This window comes from Neopelma chrysocephalum, unplaced genomic scaffold (assembly GCF_003984885.1).
Source record: "Neopelma chrysocephalum unplaced genomic scaffold, ASM398488v2 Primary Assembly neopelma1_59, whole genome shotgun sequence".
In the NCBI taxonomy this organism is placed as follows: domain Eukaryota; kingdom Metazoa; phylum Chordata; class Aves; order Passeriformes; family Pipridae; genus Neopelma; species Neopelma chrysocephalum.
Window position 1 is genome coordinate 17330901 of NW_020897714.1, and position 25279 is coordinate 17356179.

The following is a 25279-nucleotide window of genomic DNA, read 5'->3' on the forward strand; positions in this document are numbered from 1 at the left end:
TTAGGTTCATAGGACGTAGATTTATTACCTTGTGCAAAATGCACTCTTTATATGGAACAACAGATTCAAAATAGCAGAGGTTTATGCTGAAGAAATAGCTGAACACAGTGGAAGAATTACAGATCATGATACCAAAGGAAGAATTACAGAATATGCACGGCCTAAATCAGTCACAGCACAGTGAGGCACAGCAGCCATAGCAGATCCATTACTCCCCACTCAGCAGAGCCACAAATGCTTCTTTACTGACAGAAACATTCATCTACAGCATTCGTAAGATCTACTGGTGTTCACAAGTTGCAGGGTTTTCCTGAGAGGAGTAGGAATCTGTGTGTGCCTACATTTGGCAATGTTATTTCAAGTCCAAGACAAGATACAGGTAATTTATAAATCTCCCTGAAAAATAATGCTTTTTCTGGACGTACTTATATCTATTCAACAGCCACGCAACTTGATGGCCTGAGAAATGACTTTCTACAAATTTATTTAAAAAATAACCTTTTCAAATATGTACTTAAAAGGCTTATTTACAGTAAGTACAATTATTAACTCTGTTAGGTATATGGGCAGATGTGCAGACCAGCACACACATGTAGCTCTCAGATTAATTTATTTTAAGCTGCTTACATAGTTCCAAAATCCCCAATATTTGGCCCAGTTGATATGGCTCTAACAGGTGTAATTGGAACAACAAACATGTTACAGATCAGAAAGTATTCATCAGAAGTATTCATCAGGTCTGTGTCCAGACTTAGCAAGCCTTCCTTCTAACAATTTACACTGTACCTATCACTGCAACACCTGAATATTTAGCAAATGCTGCCATCAAAGATTAGCAGATCCTCTTAACTAGGTGAAACTTGATACACTAAACCCCGTAAAAGCATTTATTTTTGTCATGTTTAGAACATACAATTATGGCATGTCTTGGTTGCCTTTTAGGTGCCAAAATTCAAACCCCAGTGTGTGCACCCAGCTCCCATCAAATTGCAATGAGAGATGCAAGACACTGTCCATTTGGCCTTCACTAAGTGAAATGAAACACAGGAAAGAACGAAAAAAACCAACAACAAACCCAAAAACAGCACTCAGATTTCACTAGAGATCACATAGCATCAGAGCCAGAGATCAAACTCCAGAACCCTGACCACCTTCCCCACATGCTTCTGGCTACATTCACTATGGGGAATTAGGGCAAACTGGGGAAGAGCTAGCAACGTTGATAAGAAAGTAAAATGGATTAGGAAGCAGTGACATTCTAGTGGGTCAAAAACAGACAATCTAGGAAAAGAAGAGAAAAAGAAAATTTAGAATAACAGATGAAAAGCACTGAAAGCTACCATCAGAAAGGAAGTAAGGTGATGCAGCAGCAAGCATAAATAACAGGAGATGCACTGATGAGAAGCATTTTTCAGACATGTTAAATAGTTGATTGTCAAAATATTTTCAGTAAATACACAGATGCCGTGTTTGCCTCTAGTAGATGTATTTACTATGGCATACAATAGCCTGGGTGGTAATACCGGGTGGTGATATTGAGGGTAGACAACTCTTCTCTTTAATCCTTATCCAGCCCAGCCCCTAATCATATTAGCAGCTGCCTCAAAAGTATTATCACAGAGCACTTGGCAAAACCCAAAAGGCAATTGTGATCATGCCCTCAGAGTTCTGAAAAGGAGAATTACTTTAAATTCCATTAAATTCCATATCAAAGCTGTGTAAAGACTTGACACTCGCCATAGGACATACTCTTCAAAAACACACTGGTGAAGCTGCTGGCACTTTCAGCATACAGTAAGCATAAACCAGAAAGGTGCTGTGACTGTCCCAGAACTGGACACCTCACATCTAGGTGACAGCCAGCAGCTCACCAGTGGAGTCCAGCACAGCCAACACGGCCCTGCTTCCTAGGGTAGACAGGGACTCAGAATAGAAGAAAGGAATGGACCTTTGGGACAAAAAGAAGGGAATGTGGAAGACAGTAAGAACAGGTATGTCCAAATGCTTGAGCCCTATTCAGCCTTTCTGAAATTATCAAACACTCCAATAAGCTGAAAGACCAGATGAGGTGTTTTTCCCTGCTGCAGGCCTCTTTTACATATGCCTGAACAAGGCCCAAACCCATCCTTATCCTTAAAATACCAAAAGCATTCTCCACAGGCTTCAGAGAAAACCACCTCTCCACCAAATCCATCTTCCTGATTACCAAACCCCCTCCTTACACGGCTCTATAAAAATCAAATCTGTCTGACACACTTTATTATCCCAAAACAGCATTTATCAAAGCTTTATTTTTAGAATCTGATTGTTGTGAAACTACTGCTGAATGGGAAAAAACGGGGCCCTGGTCTCAGCAGTTGTACCTATGCATCTGGAGAGGGACCAAGCAGAAGCCCTGCTGCTGGCACTGAAAAAATTCAAACCCCCAGCAGGACCAGAACACATGGATCCACACAGCAGAGGGATGAATCCACCCCCATGTCCTATAACAGCTCAACATCAGCACAAATAATAAGAAAAATGCATACAGAAAAGGTTGCTTTGCTTTTTCATCCCTCAGTACCCATGCCTTTTAAATTCCACTGTCCAGCCCCAGTCCTGGAAACAGCCATCAACTGTCGATGCCCTTCATCACTTGACAACTACAGCCAGTTACAGGGATCTGCATCCCTGGAGGGCTGCGTATCCTGAGGAGGATGAAAGAGGCAGAGAAGGGGCATCATGAGCTGCGGCCACAGATCTGCTCGATGTGGTAGATCTCCTTGGGACAGTCAGCAGACAAGACAAGAGGTGCCTCCTCTGTTATCACAACATCATCCTCAATGCGCACACCAATGCCACGAAACCTCTCTGGAGCACTCATGTCATCCTCAGGGATATAAATGCCTGAAAGAAGAAAGGGAATTAAAACACACAACACTCTCCAGAACAAGACCTTTCCCTTACTGCACCACCATGAGAACAGGGTTGGATTTTCAGCAACATAACATTTGATCCCAAAAATTTTTAATATGGCAAGTTACTGTCTTTCTCCTCACTCATGGCTGTTGGTGGGCAAAGGAAGGAAAGTGTCCCTCTGTGCCCTCAGATATTAGCACATTAATAAAAACTTCCACAATTACACCTGGCCTTTCTGCACTTCTTGCTCTCAACGTTACATTCACAATGATGACTTTAACAATGGTCTGAATAGAGAGAGAGAAGAGCCAAGCATTAAATATCAGTTTCAAGCTGACAGCTCCAAATCCAGTGACAAGTAAAAAGAAAGATTCATTGCAGTATGCCCAATTTGCAAAGCTAAGTTGTGAATTGCAGACTGTATGCTTGAGACTTACACTACCAGAGATGGTAGAGGTTCAGTCTCAGGAACACAGAACACAGTACAAGCAAACCAACCCTGCTTTTCTGCATCTGTGCTCCACAATACTTTGCTGCCTGAGTTTACTTCCACCTTGGCTGTGTTTGGGAAGGAAATGGGGTGTTCTAATACTTTAATGACTTTGGGAAGGGAATAACTTAAGGCTTTCCAATACTGTAATAATTTTCAGTTTCACCAGAAAGAACCTGAAAGCTTTAATCTGAGGTACCAACTAAACACTGAAAGCAATAGTGTTATCCTCAGCGTTGCATGTTTTTGTCCACCACTGACTGCATGTCTTGTTACCTGGTTCAATGGTTATCACCATGCCTGGCTGGAACGGGAGTGACCGGGATATATCTGGGGTATCGTGAACATCCATGCCCAAGTAATGACCCACATGATGTGGGCAGTACTTTTGGACAGCCTAGCAGAAGACAGAACAGGTGTCACGGAGGCACTTAAACACAGCCCAACTCGTACCAATAAAAAAGATAGCAAGAAGAGACAGAATACTCGTGTGCTTAACTAGCAGTCTTACTGCCATGACCAGATCACCAGGGGCTGCCTTACATTTACCAGAACTGGATGGCCCCCAAAACCCACCAGTACCAGTTGCCCATTATGGGCACATTGCAGACTGCCCTTCCCCCTCGCTAAAAAGAACAGCCCAAGCCCATCTCCATCTCAGCATGTCAGGAAAGACGTCAATTTTCAGTGCGCTGAGCTTTGCTGCCCCAACCCTTTCTATTCCTTCAACATCCAAACCCTGCATGATTCCATCAGCAGACCCTGACAACGGCAGCAGCGGATACAGCTGCTCCGTGCTGTGGCAAAGCGAGGTCCTACGCACGGCAGAGCAAACGCTGTGCCGATTTCACTCAGTAGCTACAGCACGATTTTAATCCACCTCTACAGGGCACAGATACCGCCTCCCCCCGCACTATCCTAATCACCCACCCTACTGAGGGGGAATCAAAGAGCTAATTCCTCCCTCCTCATTCCTCTCTCCCCACACTTCTCATTCCCAGAGGACTGAGCTGCAGGCGCCGCTCCCGTCTGGCTGTGCTGCCACCTGCCGAGGGAATACGGCACGGCAGCCTCCGCCGCTGCCATGGCACCGGCACACAATTAAATCCGGCAGGAACCTGTCCGGCTGCCAAAAGCGGTAGTGCCGTCACCTGGTTCTGCCGTCTTTCCTGTATTGGCATCAGCAATCATGCAGTTTTGCAGTGGGTGTGACTGGATAAACTTATGTAACTGCAAACCAATCTTATTTATCCCCACGTTCAGCTCTAAGGCAGGTGAGTTTCCCAGTCTTGTTTACCAGGTGAATCCCAATACTGACACAAAATGGTACAGAAGAGGCAGCAAGTGGAATGACTGAGAAGAATGGGCTGCACCTTTTGGTAGTACTGCAGATTTATGCAATGTTAAACAGATCAGAAAACTACAAATAACTGCCTGCAGCCAGTCCTGGACCCAGAATTCTGTGTCAGCGCCTATGTTCCTACAGGTTCCCTTCAGACTGTGGTCTGAAGCTGAATCTGCAAAATCGCAAATAATGCAGAGCAATGGGAATGGATCTGCAGAGTGAAAGAGCAAGAGCTGAGAACAAATATTCACACTATGTGCATATAAGACTGGGGGGTTACTTCAGATTAATTTGTTGAAACACATCTCCAAGTTTAGCCCTGTCTTGAAAGAAATCCAGGCCTGTGCTGAGACCAGCCCACAACATGAATTATAGCACAGTGTGTGGCAAAAATTAGAAGAGACATCTCAAAAACACATTCCTGACCCAAACTAAAGCAACTAACACTACCCAAGGAGAAAATACAGGCTTAGTAAGGGTAAACTGGAGTAAAAATCTTCAAGTACCTTGAAGAAATGGCTGTCAGTGATGCTGCTCTCTAGGACACCCAACTCTTTCAGTTTCTGTCCAATAAGGCTCAGCATGAGGCTGTAGATATTTTCCAGACTCATGCCTGGAGAGCAGAGGCTCAAGCAGGACTTCTGGATATCCAGGACAGCCTGGTATAGTTCTGCTTGGGGTTTGGTGAACCTGAAGACCATTGAGAAGGAACAAAGGACATATCTCACAAATAAATTGCTACTCAGAACACATCTTTGGAACAGATTCAGTGCAATGTTGGAGCAGGAAAAGTCACAAAGCAAAGCAACTGTCTCCTTATATGAAAGGCCAGACAAAGCATCCCTGCAACATGCCCTTCAATACACCATGTAGAGGCAGGGTTTCTCAGCTGAGAACCTAACCCCCAAGAAAAGCAAGGCCAAGCTACTGCAGGAAAAAGAAAATAAGGACACAAACACACAAACATAGAGATATCACACCAGCAATTTCATAACTGGCAGAGCTATGTACATGTCAACTAACACTCCTTTTTTCTCACATACAACTGGAGTCAGCCACAGCTAAATGTACAAAAAAGCCCTCTCTGCACTTTAAGCATGCTGTAATAGCTGAAAATAGCAATGATCACACATATTCACGTAGTAATTAATGAGGCAGTGAGGAATACAGCTTCTCATGCTGAAAGATTAGTTTATATAATTTGATTACTTTGAAGAACTACAGAATGGGACACGTTAAAACTACTCATACAGAGATTAAACACACATACACTCCATCCATCAATTATTTAAGAGCTTCTCAGTGTTCTTCAAAACACCTTATTGTGGCATACCTTCCATTGACAGGCCAGGTACGTGTGATGTCACTCACATAGCAGGACAATTCACATCCACCATCTAACAAGACCAGTTCACCACCCTGCAGAATAACAAGAAAAAAATGCTGTGTGGGTCAGTCCAGCTATTAATTGAACTGATTTTTTTCTGTCTGAGAGCAGGAAAGGAGGTTATGCACTTATTTTCACAAAGCAGTAGCAGAGGTGTGAATTCTTGTTGCAGAGTAACACCCCAGGTGCTACTGGTTTTAAACAGGCTATTCCAGTTAGATTGTTTCTCTGCGAGGTAGTCTCTGACTGTTATGCTTATCTACTGTCTGAACCCTTACCATGCTGATTTTCAAACATTTTGGAGTAAAATAACATTTACCGTGAACTATTCTGCTCTCTCAATCCCATTCACACCTGGATTGCTTACTCCTGCAAATTACACCAGTGACTCCTTCCACTAGAAGTTCTCTGCTAGTGACTGAGCCAGAAGGGTTTTGCAAAAAAACCATTAATTTCTGAGCTATCGGTAAAATCACTAACAGCTACAGATTTAGCCTTGTCATAGGACAGGAGGACCCAGCAAAATAATTTCTCTGACAGTGTATCACTGCTGTAAATGCACTATTGAATAGTCTGAATCATCTTCCCCATCCTTTTCTAGGACTTTCTGGACTGCTCTAAGATATCTTTCTGAATCTGTCTGGTGATGAAGAAAAAGTTTTTGGAGATGTGAACCTCTGATTCACTTCAGCAAAACTGTTCCATGTCAATTAAATCACTGATTATGCATCTCCCAAAAAGTCACACAGAAGGAAGACAAAGAGCCAAGAACAAAACCACTGCTTTACTCTCCCTCCTTAAAGAAGCTAACAACAAATAGAGCAGTGGAATCTCTAAAAAGTTTGGATTAAATTCTCTATAGATTTACACTACATATAATCTAGGGACTTTATTACAGAGATTCACTCCACAGATCCATGACTGTGCCAGCAGCCATGATGTGGAATGACAAGGAATAATTCTAGCAGATTCAGGGAAAGAATAACAAGCAGAATTTCACTGTTAGTGCTACTTCCAGTGGTATCTACTACCATTGTGTACAGTCAAGTGCCACAAACAGATACACAGGAGATAAATTACCAGTGAGCAGATCTCACTATCCCACTGAATAGACAGGCCATTAACTATCCATTTAAATTGTACTTTTTAACTTTTTCAGAATAGTTGGTTCAATCCATTGCAGAAAATCTGAAATTATAGCACCTGCATCTTCCAAGCAATTAAACAAGCTAAGTAACAAATTTATTGGCTAAGGGAATTCTGCTTGTGGTTTGATTGTTCAGTAAGTGCCTTATGTTGTGCTTCTTGTCCTCTTTCTTTAAAGCTGAGCCCACTAAATGGTGAACTGAAGGATGCATTCAGATTCCTACCAAATTAGACACTTTGTTAGCCTATTTGGAAACAAGAGCTGTAGGAAGCAGCACACAAAGGCAAGGAAAGAGTCAAGTTTACGGGTTTAACCTCCTACTTAATAGTTTGGAAAAAAAACAAGTGACAGTCACTTAACCGAACAACTTTAACAGAAGCAACTGGAGTTACATCAGCAGAAGCAACTGGAGTTACATCAGCACGCCTGACCTTGGATGACAGAACAACAAAGGAGGCTTCTTTCTGCCAAAAGCAGCCTATCATATCTTTTGTACATTTGCCTCTGCAGATCATTTCAAGGTCTGCTAGATGCCAGCTTCAAGAAAAGACAATGCTAGTGGGAAAGTTTCATCCTGCATTAAGACAGAGGAAAAATACGCTCCTCTGAAAAGTGAATAGTGAGCAGAGCAGTGGGGGAATACGGCTCCTGAAAATACTTATCTGAATCTAAAGGTCTATTGTTAGGAAAGCTGGAGAGGGTTCAATTCAATAAGGAGAATCTTCAAAATAAGACAAAACATTAATTTACCTAAAGCCATATAATCCACCTCTTGACATTTAATGCTGATCCTTTCCCTCCTTGTTCCCGTTTCCTGCTTTGCTGGCCTACGTGCAGACCAAAATGCTTTTCAGCTTCACCAGAGCAGGAATGCACTATTGCCCCTTAGGTTGCAAAGCAAGACTAAGCAATGTAAGTGACAGCAGATCTCCCACGGTGCCTTCACTCTGCAGTGGCTCCTCTCTTTTGTGAGGTCAGTGACCCACCCAGCACCGCACCCTGCTGCGCACGGTGTGAGGGCAGACGTACTCGCTAAATTATTTGCAACCCTGTTTGCAAGGCCTTCCACTGCTCAGAAAATACTGCAGCAAGTGCAGAGAGGAGAGGAAGAGAAGTTAATCTGCCACTGACAGAAAAACTAACCAGGGCATGATTCCTTTCCCTTGCTCAGTTTATATTTAAGTGCTTTGATATGTTTAGTCAAAACAAAGAGCAGCTAGGGGACATACATGTGTGTCACAGTTTTGCATTTCAAGTTACCGGACAGTAGATGGGTTACCTTGATGAGCTGATTGTTCTTCACATAGTGCAAAGTGTTTGATCTGTTGCCACCTGCAACAACAGGGGGGTATGCCAAGATGTCAGCACCACGAGCCCGGCACTCGAACTCAAACTGGAACAATAATTCAGAGAGGAGAACATTAGTGCTCTTTCAGGTGATTAACTGCCCTAGGGCTGGGTAATCCATGTCCTACAACTGTTTTCTTAATTTGTACAACACAAAGTGAAACTGGAAAGTGAGTTTACTAAATGAAAGCAGCCTTGAATATTATCCAAGAACTCTGGAGAAAAAAATACAGAACAATCCACTTTTCAAGAGTGTTTTAAGCCTGCATCTAGTGTCATGGAAGCTTTTTCTGGTACAAGCTATTCAATACCATATGAAATTCATTACATTGTCATGCATCTAGGTAAGGATTTGTTCTTACATGAAACAATGCTTATTTGCCATATAACATTCTGAATTTTCAAAGATCCTAAATGCCAGCATGACAATAGTCATGTTTTATTGCTGTCTTTCAAAATTACAAAGTACCAGCATATTTACAGCAGTATCTATTTCCATGACTGTTGAACTAAGAAGGTTTGAAAACATGCACTACCTTGATGTCTGAGAGAATGTAAGAAAAAGGCACCACAGGCCTCAAGATCTTTACCCTTCTTGAATGATGAAGCTGATGGAAGCATGGAAATGAATTGAACTAACATCTATAAAGACCCTCAATATATTAATAGCACCTCTTTTCTATAACTACCAGGATCACGTGGGACAGAAAACTCCAAGATGCATTCACGGAGCAAAGTAGGTTTTACAATCCTGATCTAGAGTGAAAAATTGATCTGTAAAATACACTTTAATTAGTTTTCTTTACAGTTCAGTACTGCTGCTCAGTGCCACGTCAGCACAGGCCCATCTACGTCATAACAGAGGGTCAAATCCTGCTGATGTTTCTCAAACAGGCATCTAACTGCAATTCCTCATGAAGTTCCTTACCAAATGTGCAGGCCAATTAGTCCTTATTTTGTAACTGAGAGTATCTAAATTGCTTCAAGATAGCTGTGGTAATCTGATGTAGTAAGAGGCTAGAGGCAAGAGAAGCAGGCTTTATAAACAGGTGTTATAACTACTTTAATTCTGTACAACAGAAATGTATTATAGGATAAGATAATAACTATATCTCTGACTGTTTAGCAGGTTTGGTATTCAAATATAGTAGAAAAAGACATCAATAGCAGACAAATTCACACAACCACTACACTCCTTCAATAAGGGTTTTGGAAGTACTGCTGAAGATTTCCTCACACTGACTCTTCTGCATGTCCAAGATTTGGGTGAAGAAGAAATGTGCTATGGTGGGAGACACATTATAAAGAGATCAGACATTTCTCGTTTGCTGGAAGGATAACCAACATCCAGCCCTTCTATCTCACCTTCAGCTATAAAGTACTCACCTTTGCATATAGAAAGGCTTCATCCACTGGGGATTTGCTGGCAAACATTGTCTCTGTGAAAGCCTATGAAAAAAAAAGGCCTTTCAGTTAGCAAAAGAGCCTGAATTTGAGGGAAGCTCTTTTTTTTTTTTTTTAACCTGTTGTCTTTTGAGGAAGGCTCAAGATCAGCTGGCCCAGAACACCAGAGGCAGCTGAAAGTGCAAGGTGCTGTCAAGACTAGAACCAATTAAGGTTTGTTCCCCATGAAACTCTATTTAGGAGCTGATTGACTCCCGTTTTGATAAAAAGGATTAGATGGTTGAGGCTGATCCCATGGGTTGGCATTTTAGGAGTTGTCTCACCTATGGATTCCTTCACGTATGAGTGCCTTACGCAGTTTTTCCTTCAGAGAAGGACAAGCTGTACCTCTCTTTTCTATTTGGCTATCTATTTTGATAATATTTACAAAAACATAATTGCAATTGAGTTATCTGTCACATTCGTTTAAAATGGCCAATGAGTTCAAAAGGTATTTGAGGGAGAAGGGGGAATACAGAGACATACATAGGCAAAGCCTTCACAAAAATTCTGTTTCCTCAAAATAAACAGAATAGACAGGAAAGAAAATGGTGAGGGGAAGCAGAGCAGAAGCTGGTAAGAGAGTGAAAAGGCTACCCCTGAACAGATAATGCTTTTAAACAAAGTCTAACAGCTGCTGGCTTGTCTTTGCTTGAGTTACACTGATTGAGAGAAGCTGGTCGTCCAAGCAGTCTTCCTGTTTCTCCTTGTCACATGAAGGGAGCTGAGCCCAGCCAATGGCTGAAACACAGCAGTTCAGTAACAAATTAGACCAAAGGTATCCTTCCAACCAATGTCACCCCATCAACAGAATGCACTAGAGAGCACACATCTAGAGAGCACACAACCCCATTACCTCTGCTGTCACCCGTCCAGCTATCTTCATCCTTTCAATCTCTGCCGGGGATTTGATCAGTCGAAGGTTTTGCACTAAATGTCGGATGCCTTGGATGCGGTTTTTGCTCCGAGCTTTTATCTCGGCCAGCGGCTGCATGTAGTCAGAGTGCAGCTCTGTATGCACTGGTTTAATCAAGTCATACCAAACAATGTTTGACTCACCTGGAATACAAAACAAAAGCTGACACAGACAAAAATAAATGTTGACATGTCCTTCCCACACTGAACAGACTCATTCCTCTTAAATTAGATCTGCTGCTATATTTGAGACAAATAATTTCCTCTGAATTTGCATTGACAGACCATATAGACACTTTCACTGTCACAGGATACTAGCAATCTCTTCTAAGTTTGGAAGATTACCAATTCATAGCAAGTAGATTTCACAAATCACCACTTCTGGGCAAATAATGGGATTTAAGACCAACACTGAATATACACATCTTGTCAAAGTCGCACTTGTGTAATCTAAGTAGGCATTGCACTGTAGTGATGCACATTCTGAATTGTTCTGTCATTTAGCCTGTCCCCACTGATGTAAGGCAATTTACCTTTTTACCCATGGAATCAGGGTCATGATCAACTATACTTCAGAACAGTTTGGGGAACAACTGCTTATTTCAACCATTCTGAGATAAACTAACTCAGGACAAACACATTTAACTATGTGGACATTTATTTAGAACAAAGTTAGCACTCACATTCTCCCCACAGGAACATTTTAAACAGAAATTAGGAGAAAAGCCATTGTGAGTCACAGTTGACGCCCACCTAGGCCCCCTTCTTTGATGACGGTAACCATTAGCAAATGCTTACAGAAAGTGTCTAAGAAGCTGGGCATTTATGAAAGAGTATTTCCCTTAGCACACGCTCCCCAGAATCCCCCTTCTGGTTTCTTCATTTCAAGGCTGCATCTTCATAACACTGATTTACTGATTTTCATGGATCTTTCCCCCATAGAATTCAAAATTTTTCACATCCCAAACCTTCCATGAGTGACCTACAACTTAGAAGGTGCCAAAACCGGCCATGTTATCATTTCATTCAGTGTTGTCTTTTTTTTAAATTATGAAAACCAGCAAGTAATTGTTCCTACTCATCCTCTCTGTGCTTTCCACAACCACATACATCTCATACCTTGGCTTCTGTTTTCTCTTTTTCAAGCTAAGTGGGTTCATCCAGCATGTATCTCACACACTCCATACTGTTGATCATCCCTGTGGCCCTTTCTGTGACTTATCTATTTTCAATATATCCTTTTTTGAAACAAAGTTACTAGGTCCCATAAAACTCCAAAATTCACTCATTCTAGTTGTTTGACCCCCCCCAAGCACTTGCCCTTATTATATCATCATAAGCGTTCTTCAGCTTCATTCTATAATGCACTTAAGTTCCCCCTGGATTATAAGTACTGAGGCTACACAGTGATGTTAAATGCAAAGGAATATTTCTAGAGGACAGCAGTGTTCATATTTCAAGAGTAAGTCATCATCTAGCTAAAAAAATGTGAGTGGACTAACAAACTCCCTGTATGGATAATTTTCCAAGTCTACTGTGAATAACATACCTTCAAGTTTCCTATACATCATCTGGTTCTGGCTCTGTCAGCAAACAGATATGACTAGAACACTAATATGTTCTTGCTTATCCTGTTCCTGAACATTTCACAGATGTGTATCCATGTGCATGACAGTCTGCACAAGAAATTCAGAGGGGAGAAAAAACTATTATTTTCAGAATGCTCTTAGGCACATGGTGTGATTCTTGGGGATGGTCCTGTGCAGGGCTAGGAGTTGGCCTTGATGATCCTTGTGGGTCCCTTCTAACTCAACAGACTCTGTGATTCTGCGAAAACCGTATTTCCACTGGTGGCCCTCAACAAACTAACAAGAACTTCCAATTGTCTTTGTCATATTAATACCACTGCACCTCCTCAAGTTCATTATAGTCTTGAATTGATGTCACCTCCCAAACCCATACCATTCAGACTCTGAAAACCACATCTCATTTCATTTCCCCTTTATTTTTTGTTACCTTTCAGCTTGGCCACCAAGTGCCTGAACTCATCAATGGTGTAAGCTTCATCTACTCCTGTGAGAGCAATGGCCCCATCTGGGCCTGATCTGGGCCCGTCCCACAATTCTCGCTTTGGATCTCTCCGGGGCACAAAAAGTATGGATTTGTGGGATGGCAGCGCTTTGCCAGGAATGCTCTGCAGCACCAGGATGCTGTCAGGCTCCTGAAACCCACAGAGGTACAGGAAGTTAGTGTCCTGGTGGAAAATGTAGGGGATGTCATTGCTCATGTAATATGTGGGGTTGGATAGCAGAATCACTGTGTGGTCCAATCCATCCCATCCATGGGCTTCCTTCTGGATCAACACCATCAGTTTGTGCCGGCGAAGAGCATATTCCACCTGTGACAATCCTGGGGTTACCTCTCCTGTGAATACAAAACAAATCATATGGAGAAATTCAAGACACTTAGGACATTCTATTAGTTGTAACCTGATTCCTGCCTACTCCCTGATGCCTTACATGTGCATGGCTTTGCTGTAATCCCTCACAAGCCTTTCCATTGCTTTCCTGTGCACCTCTTCAGCTTCTATCCCTCCAGCACATTCTCACTCAAACTGCTTCTCCATCACGTGGAGACAGAAATTTATTTCAGCCAATTGGATTTTGTGTTACGTATTTCTGTGCAAAGGTAGAAATCACAAACCTGGTAAATTTAGATAAAAATCCAAAACAGATGGATGTTTGCATAGAGACATGCAAAAAAAAAAAAAGGAAGGAGTGAGGCAAACTGAACTTTAACTGCTAAAAACTGATGGGTTTTACAGCATCTGGACATTGAACAGAAGTTTGTCTCCTGAGGTTGAGCATTAATTCCCTCAGATAAAGCTAGAATGTCTGTTCAAATATACACTAAGTCAACTCATAAAACGACTAGCTCTAAACCATAAGGGGCAGATTGAGTGTTACAGATTCCGGGAGATCATGCAGAAACATAGAGGTTGCAGAGTCTAACCAGTCACAAGATTCCAGGCAGAACCAAATCATGGACTGCAGGCTGGCATCAGACTCCGATTAAGAGAAGGGATCTTCTCCAGGGCAGATGTAGCTTTTCTCAATATTTAACAATTCAGATTTTTCCAAAGTTAAATACTATATTTCTAATGACACGAAACAAATGATCTCTTAGATGAAAGAACTCTTTAAACTGCTCCAGTCACAAAAGATATGAAGTACAGCAATCAAGATACTCAACAAAACCAGACTGAAGTTGAAAGGACAACCAACAATAGCTGAAGTATGTATTTTTAAAAATGTGAGACTCCCTAACTATGATCTAAATTAATACAAGAGCGTTAATCAGTACGTTGGCTAATATATTAACATAGACTGCATTTTGATACTTTTCACTTTCTACTTCAGTAATCTTTTCTTCCTCTTTAACGTATAACATGGTATTAATTCTAGAATAAAAATTTACATTTGACTTGTACTGTAAGTGAATTCTTGCATAAGTGCAGTGGGAGGGGAAACTTCTATCCAAAATGTTTTTCCTTGACAAAAGAGTTTAAGAAAACTATGTATGCTGTATTTGTGTTAAATTTTAGACCTTTTCAAAAACTTACATTCCCAACATCTATTAGGTGTAAAAGTCTTTAAAAAACCCCAAATCCCCAAAACAACAAAGAAATAAACCCACCATATTTGTTTTACTCTATAGATCTGGAAATTACAGAGAACGTAGAAACCGCTGTAGTGCAATCTGACCTCACAATTCTGCAATATTATACTGCAAATTTACTATATTCCACTGTATTCCAGTCAGCTTTCTAACTGCCACAGTCCAGTGAATTTTAGAAGCTGCAATATGGTGGAACATGGGAATCCCAGCTGTCTTCCAACTGTGAGGCCTGGAAATTCTCTTTGCCTTAAAGGCATTTGTTTTTTAAAACAATAATTGCAATAAAACTATGTCATATTATTTTAAGGAAAACACCTCTCCTGTATTAAAAGGAAAAATACTATGAGCAGCTAGAATTCACTTCCACTGTTTCAGCTTTGAGTACTTTTAAAGGGTTGGCCTCACTTACAGTGAGCTGTCAATCAATGCCCTAAGCAATCTGATCCCATACTGAAGTAAGCCCAGCTCTGAGCACAGGTTGAACCTGTTCACCTGTGAGGTTCCTTCTGACCTGAATTATTCTACAATTAAGTATAGAAGTATATGGTTATATATTCATCTGTTCTCCCTGTATACCCACCTGTGGAAGAAGAACACAGAAAAGAATGCTTTCCTGGACATATTCTTGAATACATTTAAATATTTTTAGGGAGTTTTTTAGATTTAGTTGTGGTCATCTCATACCTATTTTCATTATATCTCAAAAAAATCTAAAACCTCAGTTTCTTTTTCATTGTTGCTGTCAAACTTCATAGTCACAAGTCTCTTTTTCCCCTTTTCCTCACATTGAATCCCCTCTGAAGAGGGGACATTCTTTAGACAAGTGGTGTCCATCTATCAATGTCCCTCCCCAGTCACCTTTTCTGAATGGCACCTTTATATGAAACATTATGGCAGTTCAGCTTGCACAAAAGACTCACTCTTAATAAAAATCATATGTATTTTCAGGACAATGAGCTCCCAAAATGCCACTGCCACGAAAGGTTTGCAGCACCCAAGTAAGGACCCTGACCACACCATGAGAAAAAGGTAAAAAAGCAAACCTGTGAAGCCTATTTTTGGAATCAGTATCATCTCAGACAAGGAAATTAGTTCCTAAATATAATTACTGCCTAATGAAGGTAATCATAAACAGCTGAAACTCCAGACAACTGTATGATGCAGCAAATCAATGCGCTCAAAAAAGCAGAAACAAGAATGAATACCAATAATCCGCTCACACAGTGCCCAAACCTTACCTGGCTTGAGCAGATGTGGGTGTGTGATAGGGCTGGGCTGGCCCAAATACCGGTTTGGAATCTTCTTCTGCTGGGCAGGCTGGATGGAAAATCTTCGGAGAGCACATGACTTGCAAACTGGAGGAAAAGAAATGCACCACGTCAAGGTGAGAAAAACCCTTCCAGTTAGAAAATTGCTGAATACTACTACAGTCTTCAGACTTTTAGGAGCATTCATTCACTTACATGGCATAAATATCCCTGCTTAGCTTCTCGATCTGTTGTGTGCCACCATAGTTTATGAAACAATGTGCACACAACTCAACTAGTGATCAAATACTCATAAAACAGATTGAAAGAAACGAACGTATGCTAAACCCAACAATTCAGCAAGAAAACCCAGGAAGCTCTGTTGGTTTGCACATCCCAATTCATACACTTGGTGTTCAGGAGGTACTTGATGCTCTCCCTCCCTTGCTTCCCTCAAACACCACAGGGCTCCAAGCACAACACCTGTATATTGTCTCTTCTTGACTATGTCTTCAAAAAATATCCCTCACCTTGAAAAACTATACATTTTCCAAGGCCTTTCCAGTTCTGTTTTTTACTAATAACACAGCAAAGAAATCATCAAATAACACAGGTTTATACAGCAATGTGATTTTTTTTTCCTGTATGAAAGATACTCCAGAGTCCCTATTTATGTATTCAACTTACTGGACAGTAGCATTAGCCAAATTGAATAGTTATGTATCCCACCTCCAAATCCACACACAGTCAAAGCAGTCAAGTTTTAAAGCAAATTACAAGCATAAGCATACATCTGGGAGCTGGGAGTGGGCATGGTAAGACAAAAGCTAAAATGAAACATGAGTTGTCAGAAACTTTACCAACTTTAGAATTCTCAGCCACAGCCTTTTGCAGCTGAAAAACTGCTTGTGCCTAGGTACAAATCATCAAGACACGTGGAAGGAGAAGATAATCAGAGGGTAAACGTCTACCTGGTGTCTTGAAAACGGGTTGTCACTTACCATGCACCTACTACAAAATCAATTTGAGTTGCTATAGCATGGCACTGGATTCTTAGAACACACAGTAATTAACTTTTCACTAGCATAAGCAAGGATAAGACAAACAAACCAGCTGCCCTTGAGGGAGCCGAGACTCAGGGGATTACAGCAAAACATACAGACAGTGGATTCACAGGGGGAGCGAGCATGACTGGCTCACGAAGCCACTCATGAAGATCACTTATGCACGACAACCAATTGTCAAAACACGAAGCGCTCACTATGTCATGCCTGACTGGAGACCCAGGCGGTGAAATACAACTGCAGCTTTTTGGGCAGTTCAGTTTAAAACAAGTGTCTCCACTGTTTCCCTCCACGTACACAGCAGTCAAACAGGGCAGCTCGCAACGAGACGAGAGGACACAGCGGGCATTAAACAGAGCAACGTTTTGAAGGCAGCACCGACAGCGGACCGGAGAGCGAACGCGGGGCTTTGAGCAGCGATAACTAGGTGTCGCTAGCGGAGCCCTGGGAACGGGATCAGGGCCTGGGGGCGCGGGTGCGGCGGTGCGGGGTAGGAGGGGTGTCTGACCTGCGGCGCCGCGCCAGCCCCTCAGCGCCACGGCGAGCGCCGGGCCCCGCAGGCGCGACATGGCCGGGGCACAGGGCACAGGGCGCATGGCGGGACCTCCCCGCCATGCGCGCTGACACCATCGCCGCGCGCCGCCCGCCTGCCGCCAATGAGCGGCGCCGCGCCGGCTTTAGGCGCCCGCGGAGGCCGCCTGCCCGACCATGAGGGGGAACACGGGCCACGGCGCGGCAGTGGGGTCGGGGGAGAGCGAGCGGGCGGGCAGCAACACTAAGTAGAGAACAGAGCTGAACGCCGTCGCCGCCGCCGCCTTCAGAAAATTCCTGCCGCCTCGCCGCGGAGGGCGGGGGAGGCCCGGCGAGACGGGCGGGGCCCGGCGAGGGGGGGCGGGGCCGGGGGGGCGTGGCGCGCTGGAAGCTTCCATGGCGCCACGCGGGGCTGTGGGCGCGGCAATGTGGAGGGCAATGCCTGGAGAGGGCGTGGCATTTCCTGTATTGGGCAGGGCCGGCGCATGGATGGGCGGGGCCGGCGCGTGGATGGGCGGGGCCGGCGCGTGGATGGGCGGGGCCGGCGCATGGGTGGGCGAGGCCGGTGCATGGGTGGGCGAGGCCGGCGCATGGATGGGCGGGGTCGGCGCATGGATGGGCGGGGCCGGTGCATGGGTGGGCGGGGCCAGGCCTTGTGATAGGCAGGGCCTCGAGGGGCGGGGCGGGCTGGAAGGTTCCGCGGCGGGGGGGGGGGGCGGGGCAGCGAGCGCGCCTGGGCCGCTGCTGGTGCTGCTGCTGCCGCCGCTCCGCCATGGACGCGCGCAAGTTGAGCGAGCTCCGGGCCTTCGTCCGGCTGTGCAAGCAGAACCCGGGGCTGCTGCACACCCCGGAACTCTCCTTCCTCCGCGAGTGGGTGGAGAGGTCGGTGCCGGGCCGTGGCGGGAGGCGGCCGTGAGGGGAGGAGGAGCGGGGGGAAGGGTGTTGTGGCGCGGGACGCGGTGTGAGGGGAGGGGGGCGTGTCCCCTCAGCGCGTGCAGGCGCGGCCCCGCCGTGTGGCCGGGTTCGGGGGCGTGCGGTGTCGCCTCCGAGGGTCCAGCCCGGCCCTGCGGCCTCCTCGGCCCCGCCCAGCCCGCCGGGGGTACCACTGGCGCCTTAAAAAGTCTTGTTATTTTTTTTGTTTGTTTTGTTTCGTTAACGCCGGCTTTTCCTGTTGCAAAAAGCCTGCCCCCCGGCCATCTCAGTGTCTCAGCTTTCCAGGCTGGAAAGCCCGAGAGTAATACTTACAGAGCTAATTCTCGCATTACGCAGCAGAGTTGGCTAGCCTGTCTTAAAAAGAAGCCGAGTTTGTGGGGAGGTGGGTGGCGTTAATTTACACCCTGGTACCCAAAAGCATAAAATACCTGACAGCTACGGTTCCTGTCCAAAGCCTGTTTTGCTCCTTGAAGTTCCACGTATAAAGTAGTCGAAGTCTGTGCTCCCCATGAGCCTCTTCAGACATCTGCTGTTTATGCTGCCCGGGGCCTGTCGTAGCAGATGCTTCTCAATTAAAAATCATGTTTGGGTTCCACCCTGAGTGCCCAGAAACACCAGGTTGGAAGGGCTGAGGTCCTTTGCTGCTGGTATAGAACCCACAGGGCCCCTGTGTTTAGCTATAGTACCTCTGCTTGGCTTTTATGGCTGCTACTCTAAAGAACTTTAAAAAGTGAAGGAAGTTCTTGCAGGTGCACACTTTATGCAACAGGAGATAAAAAGATTTTTATCTAGTGACAAACTGGGATTTGTTTTAGAAAATTTGTTTTAGTTTGAAGGTATTTTAACTGTACTTCCTGCTGTATAGTATTTGTAATTAGTTGAAAAACCAGCAGGGCTTTGTGTGCATATATATATATATTTATTAAAAAGTTAATACTGGCATTTTACAATATGTCCTGTAATGAAAATGTCTACAATGAACTATTTATTAGTGGTTTTTTACAGCGATGCTTAAACTTTTTTATGCATCTGAATACTAATGTGGTTGTAAAACCACTCCTATTTAACTTAACTTGGCTTTGCAGTACTGATAGTAGCTGCACCTACATGTGGGAAGGAGATGGATGTCTGTCTTATCCTGCTGAAGGTTTTTTAGTTCCTTTTGCTGCTGCGTAAAAGACTTCACCCTAGGTTTCCTCCATTACTTCTGTTGCCTAATTCTGAAGGTGCGGACAGAGTATTTTGAGAGAGAGAGAGAGGAAGAACACTAACTTCTTTTGGCCAAAGAAAGCGTTAGTTAGATGGTCACCTTTCCATTCCCTTTCTCCATATTAATGGGGAGGGCTCTATTTTCGAGATTAATTTTTAGAGTTATGCTCGGTGCTTTTCTTATAAGTATAAAAATCAGGTTTTAGAGCTGTGGAGTGTATTTTCATGTAAAATCTTCACTGGATGTCTTTATCTCAGAAGTAGAAAAATACTCCAGAGTAGAACCTTCTACAGCTCTCTGAAGTTTTCTGGTTTTCCTCAGGTATTTGAGCTAAATATTTGCCTAAGTTATACACTTGGTAGATGGTAGTGGTACCCAGATCACTTTTCACGTAAAACTCTCTGGAAGTCTGGTGGGTTTCCCTCTGCTTTTCCATAATAGTGCTGCTTGCAGTAGGACTATTAAGTGCATTTATAGGCCCTTCTTCTTTGGAAACTGCTTGAAACAGCATGGCCTGGCTTCAGGTGGAAATAAGTTCAATAACTCTTATATCCCCCACTGAATTTTCAACTAAAATGCTGCTAATTGCTTTGATTTTTTTTTCTTAAACTTAATGATTCTAACTTAGATTATGCTAGCTGCTCAGAAAGCCAGAAGGAGATACTTTATTTCTGACTAGCTGTTAATATTGCATCAGAAACCTTAAGTCTTACCTGTTTTCAAGCACTTGTTGTCTTCTAACCTTTATTCTGTCTTGCTGTTGTATTTAATTTCTGTATGGATGCTCTTCACAGAGAAAGCATACAGTAGTGTGTGAGTATGTTTGGAAAGTGTTTTGACATCCCTTTTAGTCATGCTCACTTTTTCATAATTACATAAAAATACAAATGTTTTACTTGAATTATTATGAAATGAGTCATTAAAGGAAACATGTTTCAAAACCCTACAATTGAACAAAGAAACAATAACAGTCCTTAGAAGTAAAGCACAGAATCCCTAATTGATGAACAGGGCTTTTTGCCTTTTGTTGTTGTTGTTGTTTTGGCCAAATAGACTTTGACCCTTTCGATTTCATGGTAATCCAGTTTTTCTCTAAAGGTAATTTTGCTGTCAGTGATAAAAGTGGATGCAGAAATAACAGTTGCAGTTCTTCCAGCAAGTCATAAACACCACACTTCTTGAGGCTGTGATGAGTGGAAGAATGCAGTCATTGTTGCAGTGGAGTCCTGACAACTCCCAGGAGTTGTTACTGGCATTGCACAACTCTGTTTTAGTTTATTATGTTTTATGGTTTTTTTAATTAAACAAAGGTTTAATTCAGAATCTGTTTGTGTGTGTGTTTCTTTTATACAGCTCAGTACCTGGCTTTTCCTCTGAGAGTATCTTGTGTGTCCCTATACTGTTGAGGTTAAATACATTGCAAACTTTGCAGATATCCTTGCTGTGCGTTTAATCATTGTAATCAAATACTGAGTTGAGGGATTTTAGAGTAATTTGCTTTTGAATTGCTCTGGAATTGTAACTAGTTTAAATAGAGAATAACGGGATAGCAAAAGCATTTTCAAGGACTGAGTGAAACCGTTAAGCCTTGGAAGTTGATAAAATAGCATATTATAAAATGTGCATGTATATTAGTTAAACTGATCTCAAAACTGTTCCAAGCTTGGATAGGTTGGGGGGGAATGTGAAGAAGACAGAGGATACTTAAATTGTTTTGGTCTTGAGGTGATTCAAGATGCCGGACTTAAAACAAGCTGTTACCATGGATATTAGCTATTAGCACTGCTAAAATGCTTCATAATTTGTAGTTTTCTTTGTGCAGAAAAAAAGTTCCAAGGCTTCACTAGATGGTTCCTGTAGTCTTGAAGAAGTCTCTTTGGTTTTTACAGACTAGTAGAGTTATGTGTTCTATTGTCAGCCTACAAGGGTAAAAATTTAGGAGGAATGGTTACTACGTGTTCTGTGTGTTCTGCCTAGCTCTGTAATGATTTCTCAGACTGCAGTTGTTTAGTCCTTGCAGTATAACTTAGATTAAGTAATGTCAACATTCCAGGGACCCATCTAGATTTTTGCAATAGCTTCACCACATGCTGGGGTTTGTCCCTTGTTTTTCTGTGTAAACAAGGAGTAGTTTAGTGCTGTTTGCTTGCCTTTTGCTGCAGGCCCTTGTGCCAGGACCTGTCAATCCTGTTGTCTCCTCTTCATTCTTCTACCCTTTCTCCCCCAATACATCCCTGTCCTGGTAATGTCTCGCCTCATCCAGGTTTGTTTTCAGCCAGTTTGGGGCCTGGCTGTGAGATGGTGCTGCTGACAGGAGGGAGGAAAGAGGGAAGAATTGGACTGCAGTAGCCTGACTTCAGAAGTTATAACTTCTTATCCTTAGGATATAGTTTTATGTTGCACTAATTCCTGAAAGCAGATAGTCCTGCACCCTTCCAGTTCCTCCTGTCCACCCCTGTTTGCCCACGTCCTTCTCCTCTGCCCTGCATCCCATCAAACCAGTTGTGTGGGACCCCAAGGAGCTGGTTGTGCCCACTGAGTTAATAGAAACATTTTTATTGAAAACCGTCAGTAGATGGGAATGCAGGGCAGAGGATGGATGGGAATGTTACTCCTTGTGGCATGCTGCCATTGGGTATGATTAGATGTTCTATGAAACAGCTGGAGAATTCAACCTGTGCTTACTCCTGGCTGCTAACCAAGATCGATATCATGTGAAGTTTATTCTGTATTGACAGAAGGCCGTCTCTACAAAGAATGCTCCTTGATTGTAGTGGAGGGAAGGCATGAATATTGCAATACATAAGAGAAATGATTTTTTTTCCTAGGCAGCAATTTTTTTTAATTGCATAAGCATTTTGACTCATTCTCTTTACTTGTTTGACCTCTGTTCCAAAAATAATTCTAATTTTAGTAATATCTATAATCATAATATTTATTTTGATTCAAACATAAATTACATTTAAAGGAGAAAATCCATTTAAGCCAAGGAGGCAGCTTTTCCTGGTGAGAAGGGGTGAGTGAGTGGGTGAAGGGTGATGTTCGTGAGTCCAGGTCTCAGTGGAGTTGTACAACAGACAGTGTGCTTTGTACTGCACTGAGGAAAGCATGGGGGATGTGTGCACAGTTTGCTGTTTTAAAAATGAGTTGGATCATCATGTTTTGTGTTACAACAGAAAGCTGAGATTATCAGGATTTGACTCAATAAAATACATGACATTATTCTGATAATCTTACTGTTTTGTTTTTTCTTTTCTCTATTTTACTGAAAAGTATGGGAGGCACAATTCCACCTGCTCCAGCCAATGCCTCCACAGAGGAGACAAGTAAGGTGAGATACAAAAAAATTTATCACTGAAAATTAATATTTGGATGCTGCAGAAATTACTGAGCAGCAGAAGGGGAAAAATTGTTGTCAATTTTCACTCAGATAGGGTGGGTGAGTGTGACAATTCAGTCTGAAGCCTGCCCATTGTGTGTTGTAGATGACTTGTTACAGATGGCTTCCTAGTTTATTTCAAGTGTTATCATGCTCCATTTCCCTAATCCTGAATGCCTGATGTTCTCTGCAATGCAAATGCCAAACAGAGTCTTGATTTCTTTTTTTATGTTCTCACTGTCTGTTTATAAACCTCTTCTCTAGTCATTAGTGGATTAAATTATAATCTTTTCATGAGAAGAAATATTAATGAGCATGATAAGTAATGAAGTGAACGGTTGAACTATCAAATTTTTAACATAGTATTGTGGAAGAGATTTTCATTGGAATTTGTTTATTTTAAGGGAGATAATAAATTTGCCTTGTAGATATTTATATCAGGATTTTTTCAAGCATGAAATTCTTTTGGAAAAATGAATTTTTTTTTTAATTTAACAACACCGTGGATGCTGGAATTACTGGCTGGTTTGAGCTATATGGAGGGATTGTGTGTATGTACTGAGTGTAGTCTGTGACACTGAAGACAAGCAGCTTATGTCTGTGATAAAGCAGAATGTGCTGTTATGGGTTTCAGATGAACTTTAGTTAGAAGTTGGTAAAACCTTTGAAAATTTTTGAAAAAACATTTTAAGTATGTGTAAGTGGCAACAATCTCTGACCTTGGCAAATATTGGAAACAATATTTAAATCATTGTCATCAGCTCCTTGCTAAAGGACCTTAGCTTAATAGTATTAGATGGCGAGATTTTTTGATCTGGAGAATGTGTGAGGGAAGGCAGGAAGGTTGGAGAGGTTGATTAGTAATCATTGCAAAACTGGTACTGAATTAGGTGTTATTTTGATTATTTGGTTTTGATTATTGAATCACATAATTTGAAGGACAAGCTTTACCAATTACAGAAGTTTGTGAGTCCAGATTTGGGCTGTGAAATATTTGCATACATGATAGACTTAATCTGAGAGCAGGAAAAAAGGAGATTAGTATCTTAAAAATAAAATGGTTCAGCTGTAGAGTGATCTGATTTTTCTAATACATTGTTATTTATGAAAGTGGAAATAGAATATCAGTCAGAAATAATGTGTACTTACAAATATATTTCTCTCTCAGGGCAAAGCAGAAGAACAGCCAGAGGAGCCGGTTAAATCACCAGAACCAGAAAGTGAAGAGAGTGACTTAGGTGGGGAAAATAGATTACTTTATTGCATTTTGCCAATGTGAAAATTATTCTGAAAATCTTCTCTCTTTAGATGGTGCTTAGTTGTGTGTTTTGTTTTTCCTTCAGAAATTGACAATGAGGGAGTGATTGAACCAGACAACGATGACCCTCAAGAAATGGGGGATGAAAATGTGGAGGTAAGCACAATATTTTCAGTGTGGCAGGAGGAAAGATAGGGAGAGGTTTTGCATTTAATCAAGGATAGCAGCTGAGGGGGGATGAGTACTGTATTATCTGTGCAGCCAGCTGTTGCTTTGTCTCTTTTTCTTCTAAACAGAAAACTTACTAGCTTAAAGTCACAGTTTTTCTTATTCAAGATTAGAGTCAATCAAAAAGTTCCACAAGGAAGATCAGGTCAGAAAACAACAAAGAACCTTATCAAAACACCCATGAGAACTAGATATGTAGAATTCTGCCATTATTAAAATTAGCTTTCGATCATTTTGTAGCCAAAAATATTATTGGATGATGTCTTCAAGCTGAAAATAAAGGTTTCTGTGGCTTTTTTTGAACTATGATTTCAATGCAAATTAAAGTAAATATTCAGGAATTGGAAAACTGAAGCTCTTTCCTTTGGTGCTGTCTTAGCATGGTAATTCTGGCCTGGAATCTTTTGGATTTTGTATATTTTTCATTTTATTTTGTTAGGTAACTGAAGAGATGGCGGATCAAGCTAATGAAAAGAAGATTGAAGCAATAAATGCTCTAAGCGAAGGTGATAAATTGTTTTTTAGTACATATTCAAAGACATTAGGTTTCATTCTCCTTTAAAAGAAAAGTAAATGTCTTGAACCATTTTGAATGCTTCCAAGGAAGAGAAAACCCACTGCTTGTTTGCTATTCAAAATTATCCAGAATATGAAAGCTTCTTTAAGTACTGCCTTCCCAATGTCATTATAGTTTTGGGGAAGGCAGGAGAGGGGAATGAGGCACTGCAGCATCTTAATGACAAATTGATCATTATAGTACTTCCCTGCATACTATGATT

At 42.2% G+C, this 25279-nt stretch overlaps 2 protein-coding genes across 6 annotated transcripts in view; one reads left to right on the forward strand and one right to left on the reverse strand.

The window, feature by feature from the left end:
- On the reverse strand, nucleotides 1–17563 carry XPNPEP3 (X-prolyl aminopeptidase 3). 3 transcript variants are annotated; one of them, XM_027680163.1, is made up of 10 exons: nucleotides 17470–17563; nucleotides 15889–16005; nucleotides 12989–13396; nucleotides 10914–11116; nucleotides 10001–10063; nucleotides 8547–8660; nucleotides 6067–6152; nucleotides 5240–5423; nucleotides 3665–3785; nucleotides 1–2886 (listed from the first exon to the last, which is right to left on the reverse strand). In XM_027680163.1, the coding sequence occupies exons 1-10, from the start codon at nucleotides 17555–17557 to the stop codon at nucleotides 2720–2722; spliced, it is 1551 nt and encodes a 516-aa protein (XP_027535964.1). In that variant the 5' UTR covers nucleotides 17558–17563; the 3' UTR covers nucleotides 1–2719. The 3 variants fall into 3 exon arrangements, with proteins under 3 accessions (XP_027535964.1, XP_027535965.1, XP_027535962.1); XM_027680164.1 differs by lacking the exon at nucleotides 17470–17563 and adding an exon at nucleotides 17259–17354; XM_027680161.1 differs by lacking the exon at nucleotides 17470–17563 and having other exon boundaries at nucleotides 15889–17205.
- Nucleotides 15599–25279, forward strand: part of ST13 (ST13, Hsp70 interacting protein) — a 24869-nt gene continuing 15188 nt past the window's right edge. The window contains exons 1-5 of one of the 3 annotated variants that reach the window (XM_027680166.1): nucleotides 15599–15679; nucleotides 22909–22966; nucleotides 24183–24252; nucleotides 24358–24428; nucleotides 24940–25006. In XM_027680166.1, coding sequence (XP_027535967.1) covers nucleotides 15603–15679; nucleotides 22909–22966; nucleotides 24183–24252; nucleotides 24358–24428; nucleotides 24940–25006 — 343 coding nt within the window. In that variant the 5' untranslated portion in view covers nucleotides 15599–15602. Of the gene's footprint in view, nucleotides 15680–18214; nucleotides 18375–18652; nucleotides 18808–22908; nucleotides 22967–24182; nucleotides 24253–24357; nucleotides 24429–24939; nucleotides 25007–25279 lie in introns of those variants that run through there. The other 2 variants (XM_027680165.1, XM_027680167.1) reach the window with 2 other exon arrangements.

What these genes read in the sequence shown, in the direction of transcription:
- XPNPEP3 (XM_027680161.1), bottom strand. Translation starts at nt 16,105, where the DNA reads ATGAATGCTCCTAAAAGTCTGAAGACTGTAGTAGTATTCAGCAATTTT. An exon ending in AAGCCTTTCTATATGCAAAG is followed by an intron (nt 8,661 to 10,000) that starts GTGAGTACTTTA and finishes TTATTGTTCCAG; the next exon opens with TTTGAGTTCGAGTGCCGGGC. An exon ending in GGTGATAACCATTGAACCAG is followed by an intron (nt 2,887 to 3,664) that starts GTAACAAGACAT and finishes TTCTTCTTTCAG; the next exon opens with GCATTTATATCCCTGAGGAT.